Source organism: Vicia villosa, unplaced genomic scaffold (assembly GCF_029867415.1).
Source record: "Vicia villosa cultivar HV-30 ecotype Madison, WI unplaced genomic scaffold, Vvil1.0 ctg.002544F_1_1, whole genome shotgun sequence".
Taxonomy (NCBI): Eukaryota; Viridiplantae; Streptophyta; class Magnoliopsida; order Fabales; family Fabaceae; genus Vicia; species Vicia villosa.
The window spans coordinates 28,164-38,565 of NW_026705963.1; the positions used below are offsets into that span (position 1 = coordinate 28,164).

Sequence of the window (10,402 nt, forward strand, 5' to 3'; positions counted from 1 at the left end):
TCTAATTTAGAAGCTAGAGGACATAAAGCACATAGTATAACAATAAAATGACATGAAGTCACTATAAACATATAGATTGAAAACACATGGTTTGACAATGAAATTTTTGGAAGTGAACACACATGAGATGTATTATTTATCAAATGTATCACGTATGTTGGAACAAGAAATACACAATTTTAAAAGAAAACCTTAAGTACAAAGAAAAAAGTGAAACTATACTATCTCACTGGACGAAAGACAGAGGGTGCATTCACATGGAATGGAACTTTCTAACGAAAGTTGAAACAAATGTAAATAGCGCCTCTATTCTTTTTGATGTCAATGTCCTTTGGTGATGTCTCTGAGAATGTTGTCAAATGGACGATCTTTGGCAATCTTCCAAGCAAATTGAAGGTCATCCACTTCATTTGGACTCTCTTCCTCCTCTTTTACAGACTAGTCATCTTGGTCCTTATCAGGTTTCACTGCCTCAGGATTAATCAATTCCTTCTTCGGTGTCTTTGAGTATGTCTTTTGAAGATACACCTGCATAAAAAAAAATACCTTTTCGATATTTCTCGGATAAGATTAGTCAAAAGTGACATGCACAAAATCTTCAATAGTAAGTAATTTCTTATTATAAACTCTGTAGGTTTTACTCTACTGAGATTATCCAAGTTAAGCATATAGATATTATTTACCCTCGATCCCTTAAACGAGTAATCTTTCTTTTTAATATCTTCAATCATGCAACAATGATTTGTGAAAGTTATTTTATAATCTTTGTCGCATAGTTGACTAATGTTAAGTAGATTATGTTTAAGGCCTTCAACAAGTATAACAACAAAGATAGTAATAGAAAAGGGATTACCTACACTACTTTTACCAAGTTTTGCACCCGTATTATTGTCTCCGTAGGTCACATAATGAATAGGGAAATGTCACCCGTCATATGCCTTGATTATCCACTATCGAGAAACCACATTCTCTCCATGGAGTTAAGACATTCAACCTACAAAATCAATGAAGAGTGATAAGTATCCAATTTTCATTGGATCCTTGAGGGTGAGTGAAAACTTTGTTTCACTCAGGCAACCATTGAAATACATCTTTAGGAACCAAAAATCTCCTAAAATTGCATTTTCCAATGATATAGCCTTTCTCGCAACAATAGTGACAAGTCAAGTGATGATTCCTTTATAAAAAATTAATATTGTTTGTAAGGTACATTCAACGATCTTTTAAATTTTGTATAATCTATAGAAAATGTAACTTTTGGTTCTAAGACCTTGTTCAATTTGGCTTTTAGAGTATTAACCACTTTTTTTCCAAATGTGACAAGTTTCACAACCAAATCAAGAAGGCTCCTCATCCTCAACTTTAACTTTTGGAACCTCTAACATGGTTTTCTTAAGAGCTTCTATTTATTAACCATTTTTTTCTCCAAATATGACAAGTTTCATAACCAAATCAAGAAGGCTCCTCATCCTCAACTTTAACTTTTGGAACCTCTGACATGGTTTTCTTAAGAGCTTCTATTTTTTTCCGTTTCTAAAACCTTGGCTTCTAAGTGTGAAATTATTCTTTTATTTGAAGCCAACCTTTTAAAAGCTTCTTTAGCTTCACCATATAGATTTCCAAAAGAAATTTGTAAATCAAAATAAGACATTTTATCAATAGGTTCAGATTTAGAATGACTTACATTCTTCTTTTTGTGCTTGGTTATGAGGCAAATAATTGTCATATCATCACTTTCACTTGAGCTACCAGCATTGGAGGATTAACAATCACTATCCCATGCGGTGTATGATCTTGTAGGCTTGCCAGACTTCTTTTGTTGACCTTTACCTTTATCCTTCTTAAGCAATGGACACTCTGACTTGTAATGACTGGCTCTTCCACAATTATGGTATGAACCTTTATATTTTTCCTTCTTACTTTCATCTTTCTTTGAGGTATTTGATTATCTCTTATAGGTGATGAGATTCTTGTCGGAATGCCTTAATCCATTTTGCGTAATATACTTATGATACCTTCTAACAAACAACTTCATTTCTTCATCATACGAACACTCTCGATCACTAGTTCCACTATCATTTTGCTCTATAGTAGAGGACTTAGAGCTAGAAGCCACAAGAGAAATAAATTTATTGTATACTTCATTTTCCTTGTTATCCTCCTTCTTAAGCTTCTTCTCATGCTTATCTAAGCAAATGAGCTCTTGCTCATGTTCTTCAAGCTTTCCAAACAAACTAGTAATATCTAATGTCATGAGATTGTTAACTTCCTTGATTAAGGTGACCTTCGGTTGTAATTCCATATTAAGACATCTTAAAACTTTGTTAGTAGCAATTTCATTAGAAACGAGCTTACCAAGTGCATTCAAACAGTTTACAAGATGCGTGAACCTCTTTTACATATCAGCAATGGTTTTACCATGCTTCATGTGAAAGAGTTCAAACTCTTGATTCAAAATATTGATTCTAGCTTGTTTAACTTCATTAGTACTCTCATGGGCAGCTTGCAATGATTCCCACATAGCTTTAGCGGTAGTGCAATGAGAAGCACGATAATTTTCATCAACTCCCAAAGAGGATATGAGAACATTCTTTGCTTTCCAATCATACAATCACTTTTTCTCATCTTCCGCATTCCATTGTACTTCCAGTTTACGTACAACATTATTTGCATTAGTCATGGTAATTTCAAGTGGACAATTTTGGATGACCCTCCATATTTTCCTATCAATTGAATTTAGATGGATACACATACAATCCTTCAAATAACCATAGTTTTCGCCATTGAAAACTGACGCTCTATTATACGCCCCTTTGAGTTCGGAATCCATTATCTAATAAGCAATTTCGAAGCACAAGATAAACCGGTGCTCGTGATACCACTTGTTAGACGATAGTCTACAATCTAGATGAAGGGGTTGAATTGCTTGCTAATGATTTTTTTTTTAATTTGAAAATCTGTTTGAAAAATTGTTTAACAATGGCAAGAGAAAACAATCCCGGATTGACAGTCGTCTATCCCGAACCGTTAACGAAAAGATCGAATATGCGTTAAACTGTATAACACATATTCGATTGATGAGAAAATTAATCAATTTATTTTCAACAACAACGTTTAAGTAAAACCACACAATGATAATCTATTTCCAATGATATTTAGAGTCAGTTGTGTAAAAAGTTTTATATATTCCGTCCATCACAACCATTCATAGTTATTATTTTATATTTTATATATAAAATAAAAGTCAAACATAATTTAAGATTTAACAGTTACTATTGATTGTCATTCTAAAAATACTTTACACGGTCAATCAATCATAATAATCTATAATTATTTCTTTATATATAATTAAAAATAAAAATCAAACATAATTTAAAATTTGACACTTATTATTCACCTAAAAAAATACTTTTACATACATTGAATAAAAAACTTATCCCAGTAAAAGAAAACGTATGTGTATTGAATAAAAAACCAAGTAAACGCAGAAACAGTCTATGTACTCTGAAAACTGAAAATCAAGTAAACGCAGAAACCCTAATCGTGCCCCCCTTTCTCCCCGCGCCGCCGTGCTTCCACCGTCGCCCTACGCCTCCGTTCGTAAGTAATCTTCAATCAATTTCCTCTTAATTTGATGATTTCGTGTTTAATGCTTATTGCGATTCTCTCTTGCTCATGAAATTTTCCACGAGAATCATGTTTTGTGTTGTAATTGATTGGTGTTCACTGTTCAGACAGTGGCAATGGCGGAGGAACAAGTTGAGTTGAGGATTTACAATACCATGACCAAGGAGAAGGAGATCTTCACCACCAAAGAGCCAGGGAAGGTTTCCATGTATGTCTGTGGAGTTACCGCCTATGACTACAGTCATCTCGGTCATGCACGTGCCGCCGTTTCTTTTGATATCCTCTACAGGTATCATTAGTACTCAATCTCTTTGCAAAGTTTTAATTTTGTATCGTATTTTGGGTTTTGGCCCGATCTGCATTCTGCTTGATCTGGTTTTGAATTTTTAAAGAAGAGTTGGGGTTGAGGGTTTTTGCTCCTGATGTTTTGTGCTTATCATGAACACATGTAGGTACCTCAAACATTTGGGATATGAGGTGAAGTATGTGCGGAATTTCACTGATGTTGATGACAAGGTGAGATCAATGTGTTGTGTAACCTGCTGATGTAGTTTCTAGTTAGTTTCAGTAGTATTCTCTATTGTTCTTTCTTGTCATAATTCTTTCTAGTTCCCTAATCATTCAAAATTGATGTTCATTTGGTATTGGACTTGAAAATGATTTTGGATAGTCCGTAACAATATGCAATAACTATGACAATGCATATCATTTGAAATAACATTTTAGAAAATAGTAAGACTCGATGTGTTCTAGAAAGCAAACCAGTGCCTAGTGGAAAATTAGGATCGGTGGAAATTTAGATCTTTAATCCCGTTGTCGTCCAATCTTGTGATCTGTGACAACCGGATTGGTTAAGAAATTTTTTCGAAATGCTTGGTGGATGATTGAATTTCATAGGGTTTTCAGCTGCTCTCAAAACTTTTTGTTTGCTATTATTCTTCTACAGAGAAGTTTTCACTCCGAGTGTTTTCATATCATCAATTAAATTCGGAAATGCAGTGAGGTTTAGTCTCTTATATACTAGAACTTTTTCCATCCTTTGTGATATTTGTTCAAATGCTATTTTTCAATTTGGTGGCTTCTCTCTTGAACTGTTCTCATTTTGTTGTTATTGAGATCTTCTTCATCATATTGTTATTATTATGTACTTCAGACTTAAGGGGTTCTTTTGAATTTAATTTAAACAAGGAGCCAATTCATAGCAATGCAGTGTTTCTGCTTGGTACATGATACCTCATCTGTCAATTAATGTTACAAATTGCACTGAGTTCATTTGTCCTTTAAACATTGATGCTCATCTGGTGCTGTTTTACCTGAGTTTCTTATATGATTTTTTTGTGCTTGTTGGAAATTGCTAATATCAGCATTGCTGCAGATAATTAAGCGAGCAAACGAGACTGGTGAGGATCCTTTGGCGTTAAGCAACCGCTTTTGCGATGAATATAATGTTGATATGTCTGATCTTCTGTGTGAGAGACCATCTAAGGAGCCTCGCGTATCTGACCACATTGGTGAGATTAAGGACATGATTACTCAGGTTTAACTCAGCTACTTCGATTGCTGTCTTTTGCTTACATTTTAGAGGAATTTGCTGAAGTGGAAATATTTTTGTTACATCACTTTCTTTTCAAATTTTCAATGGAATGCCAATGTTGACAATTTTGCATGATGTTTTATGTTAGTTACATCACATCACTTTTATATAGTGTTTTATGTTAGTTATATTTTCTGTCTGTCCTTTTTGTTCTAGTATGGTATGTTTTCCTTTTGTTCAAATGAATTAATTAAGTATTTGAACGGAGGTTAATCATTAGATTCTCTGCAGATTATCAACAATGACTATGCATACGTGGTTGAAGGAGATGTTTTCTTTTCTGTTGAAAAATTCCCAAATTATGGCATGCTGTCAGGGCAAAAGTTAGAACATAATAGAGCGGGAGAGCGAGTGGCTGTTGACTCAAGAAAGCGTCACCCAGCTGATTTTGCTTTGTGGAAGGTGCTAGATCCTTACCAGTTCTTTAAACATATTTTCAGTTACATTTGCGACGTCTCTCATTTCTTAATAATAATTGCAGGCTGCTAAGCCAGGCGAGCCTAGCTGGGACAGTCCTTGGGGTCCTGGTAGGCCTGGATGGCACATTGAATGCAGTGCAATGAGTTCTTGCTATTTATCTCATAAATTTGATATTCATGGTGGTGGAATTGATTTGATCTTTCCTCATCATGAAAATGAGATTGCTCAAAGCTGGGCTGCTGACAACGAGAGCCGTATCAGTTATTGGTTGCACAACGGGCATGTGACTAATAACAATGAAAAGATGTCGAAATCCTTGGGCAATTTTTTCACGATTCGGCAGGTTAGGCATTGATCAACTTTTTTTTCTTTTCATGTTTTATAATATTTTCTTCAGTTTCAGATTTGTGTAGGTTTGTTTTACATGGTGGAGATCTTGTTAAGGAAACATTATTCATATCTTTCATTTGATTTTGTCTCTCTTGCAGATTACCGAACGTTACCATCCACTTGCTTTGAGACATTTCTTGATTAGTGCTCATTACAGATCTCCGCTAAATTACTCCATCGATCAACTGGAGACATCGTCTGATGCTGTTTATTATATATTTCAGGTGAGAAGCTTTTTAGTAATCTGTTTAAGAAATTTTGCGTCATTGCCTAGGTGTTTATAGGTGCCTAGGTGTTTATAGGTAACTCAAGGTTGACAGTCACACTGATATTGACGTGTTCTTATTTGGAGCTGTGTTCATTTAATTGTTACTGTTTTTTTGGTATAAATGGCTTTAAAATTTCCCATCATAAACTATGCCTTAGTCATCACGTCTTGAAGAGAGAATTGCAAAAGTTTCTTGCTTGCTACTGGGATTATTTCTAGAGATAAGACATTTACTTATATTCTATGAAGGAAAATGCTTCCGCTCTTTCTGTTTATCTGGGCTTGTTTCATACTATCTTACATGTTTATGTTCTGCTAGATAGATCTTATGAGTCGTATTTCATTGGAAATTATTGGTATCTCACTTGGTATAAACTTGTAATTAAGGCCAAGATAAAATGTAAAACTACATAAATTCAAGTCCTAACTGCAGCAATGAATTCTCTTGACTCTACCAGTTATGCTATGGTTTGAATCTATCTATTACAACAAAAATATTGAAAGCCACAAATTCCTGTAAATATTGAAATGCTTTGTTTATGTGGGCGTTAGACTCTTGAAGATTGTAGAGAAGCTTTATCACCGTTACTACAAGAGGATACTGAGAAGAAAGAAAAAGTGCCTCAACTTATTGATGCTGCGAAGGAGTGTATTAAGAAGTTAAATGTCGAGTTTCAAACAAAAATGTCAGATGATTTACAGACAGTAGTTCTAACCGGTGCTCTCCTAGAGGCCTTGAAATTCGTTAACAATTCTTTGAAGATGCTGAAGGTATTTTACTCGGTGCCAGTTTTTGTATGCCCGGTTCTTACATGCGTGTCAGTAATTTATGGAATGCATTGTATATTTTGTATTGCAGAAAAAGATGCAGCAAAGAGCACAATTGCAATTGGTTCATTCTCTATTGGAAGTTGAGAAAGAAGTTAAAAAAGTTTTGAGTGTACTAGGATTGTTACCTTCTCTGTCCTATGCCGAGGTGACACATTTTGTTTAAACGAACTTGTCTTTTGCGCATGATCTTTAAAATTGATTAATCTTTGATGATTTCTATTTGTGCATCAGGTTCTGCAGCAGTTGAAAGATAAGGCCTTGAAGAGAGGCGATTTGACAGAAGATGAAGTGCTACGTCTGATTGAAGAAAGAAGACAAGCTAGGATAAATAAGGATTTTGCCAAGAGTGATGACGTAAGGACCGGTTTAACAGCAAAGGGTATTGCGCTGATGGATGTCGGCAATGAAACAGTTTGGAGACCATGCATCCCAAGTGAACCGGTTGTTGCACAAGCGGTTTTGACAGGCGAGAAGACACCTAAAGTAGAAGAAAAACTGTCAACACTTGCCGTCGGTCAAAAGGCGGAGGAAAAATCTGCGGATCCTAAAGGGAATGGACCACCTGCATCTTCAACATAAATGTTGAATTGATATTCCTTTATAGCTATATGATTAATACAGAACTATGTTATAATTTATCAATTTTATAACGAGGCTTCAAGATTGTATATCATTTTGAAGTTATCATTTTAGAATAGGAAGTTTATCATTTTACATATTTTTTTGAGGTGAGAATTACAAAGTCGCACAAAGTGAACGATGATTTTCTTATAAGATTTATTTAAAGGTTTACTTTATAGACATTTCAGCTGAAGAATTTGTTTAGAATCTAGAGTTTGATTATTGAAGCATTCTGCTACTTTGTGTGCCTTGTTTTTTGAATGCTTGTTGCATTTCCCTCTGCCATAGATAGAGATGTTTCAAATTTAGGAAATGGCAATACCAGGGGCTAGATAATTTGTGAAAATATTTTCTATTTTCGTTAGTTGTACATCTAAGTAAGAAGTAGAAATTTTAAATGCACAAATTGTCTTGCATTTTTTAAATGAGGATATTGAAAGAATTATTTTCATCATGCTGACTCACTTTAATCTGAGCACATTTTGGAAAATGAAAACTTGTTAATGGAGATATATTGTGAAGTAGCTTATAGTTTGAGTTTATTTAAGGTGAATTTCGAAGCCTAGCAGTCATGTCATGCTTATTAAAAACCAGGTTCTAATATATCATTGGAATTAGGGAGGCAGCAATCGGGCATGTTTGCCCTTCAAAAATACGCAAAAGCAACGGGATGAAGCGGACTTGCTGGAGAGTATATCTTAAACTTTAACTCAGCTTTGTAGAAAAGGGAGGGCGAGGTGAAGCATTAAACTTTAAGGGTGAGGTGAGAGCAAACTTAACTAGCTTCGTTACAAAAATTCATGTCCGGATGCTCTGTTAATGCCTCAGTATGTAAAAATGACTCAAAAAACGAAAACGAGGTGAATATAGTAGAGGATGCAAGTCGTGGATATAGTAGAGGACGCAAGTCTTAAACTTTGATCCGATCGGTGAAAAATGCAACCAAAACAAATATTTTTGATTGGTCTGATCCATTTTACAAGTACTAATTAAAATTGACATATCAAATTTTGTTTAGAATATATTTAAGTTGGAATTTGGAAGTTGGAATTAGATTAGTTGATCCATTAAAGGTTTATGGTCTCTTTATAAAATGGAGTTTGAAAAATGTTGTGACTGCTTGAGACTTTAAGAGTCTGTTGCTTTTAATGTCACATGTTTGAATTGGTAAATTTCAGACTGGAGTAATTAGTGTGTTGGAGCATTTGCTTGTGTGTTGGAGCAGTTTGCTTACTATATATGGTTTCAATTGGTTTCCTTAGCTTCTTGCTATATGGTTTCAGTTGATCTCCTACAGGTAGTGGATGGTGTAAAATTGGCCGAACTGATTTTTTTTTTTTAATTTTTAAATAAAATAGAAATTATTCACTCCAAGACAATAATATTTCTAAAATAAAAGGTGTTTTAGCAAAAAAAAAAGTATGGAGGTGTAGATAGTTACATTTCACCATTAACGAATTGAATGAATCCCTTGTATTGAAATGTTCTGCTATTGGATAATTAAATAAGATCGGTGTTATTTGAACATCAACATCATATTCCAACAACATATAAAAAAACAATACTATCTATGAAATTGTATAACAATATGGTGTTGAGGGACCTAAGAATATGTCAAATAACATTTCTTATTAGATAATAAAACCTAAATTTTTTTTTGAGACCAACACGTATGGTTTTTGGATTGAGTTGCGTGATTGAAAAATATGAGCTTTATGAATACAAATTTAAAATGATAAAATATATTTATTCTTTTTAAATCAATATATTCTTTTCGATTAAAATTAGTTAGGTTGAAAATACAGGATTGTTTGTGAGAAAATGCAAGATGAGTTAGAACACAATGTCTCAATTTTTTAAAAAATAAAATTGGGGGACTCAGAATTTCTTAATTTTTATTTTATTGTTACATTTGAATAGTTGAATCATAGTTAACTTCTAAAAACTTACTTGATTTGATAAAATAACACTTTTAATTAATTTTGTTTTTTTGTTTTTTACCATTAAAATCCGACTCACTCAACCGTTTAATGTGTTTTGGTATCAAATGGGTTTAACTAGGGGTGTAAATGGATAAAAAAATCCAATTAAACCGATAATTCAAACTAAACCAAACCGAAATATAATCGATTGCTATTGGTTTGGTTCTAAAATCGAACCAAACCAATAAAATCAATATGATTGGTTTGTTTCTCGGTTTTAGTTTTTAGGAACCGCCAAACCGATGAACCGAACCAATGGAAATAATGACGCTCTAAATATTTTATTTCACCCATAATTAAACTCAATTTTTTATCGGTCCAACCTTTATCCATCTTTGTCTATAATTCCTTTCAGCAAACCAAACTCTAAAACATCCGCAACCATTATTCCTCTCGCTAGGGGTGTACATGGGTCGGTTTAGGTTGAATTGAGCTAAAACCATAATCTAACCCGTACATGGTACACTGGTTTGGGTGAGATAAAATGACCACCCACTATATCATTGAGTCGGTTTGAGTAAAACTACAAATTTATGGGTTGGATTGAGTTGGATAGTGGTTACCCAATTTTCTTTCTTCCTTACATAATTATTAATGATATGTCAAATTTTTTCTTAATAAATAATTTAACATATTACAACTATTTTTTTAAACATCAAATGTCTAAAT

The 10,402-nt window shown here is 33.8% G+C and overlaps 1 protein-coding gene across 3 annotated transcripts; it reads left to right on the forward strand.

Moving 5' to 3' along the window:
* Positions 1-3,443: 3,443 nt before the first annotated feature.
* On the forward strand, positions 3,444-7,933 carry LOC131639132 (cysteine--tRNA ligase 2, cytoplasmic-like). Of its 3 annotated transcripts, none has more exons than XM_058909633.1 (10): positions 3,444-3,600; positions 3,735-3,916; positions 4,080-4,143; positions 5,003-5,164; positions 5,453-5,623; positions 5,703-5,984; positions 6,130-6,255; positions 6,852-7,070; positions 7,159-7,275; positions 7,362-7,933. In XM_058909633.1, exons 2-10 carry the CDS (start codon positions 3,744-3,746, stop codon positions 7,707-7,709), a joined length of 1,662 nt encoding a protein of 553 aa, XP_058765616.1. In that variant the 5' UTR covers positions 3,444-3,600; positions 3,735-3,743; the 3' UTR covers positions 7,710-7,933. The 3 variants fall into 3 exon arrangements, with proteins under 3 accessions (XP_058765616.1, XP_058765617.1, XP_058765618.1); XM_058909634.1 differs by having other exon boundaries at positions 3,457-3,604; XM_058909635.1 differs by having other exon boundaries at positions 3,460-3,600; positions 3,739-3,916.
* The last annotated feature ends 2,469 nt before the right edge of the window (positions 7,934-10,402 follow it).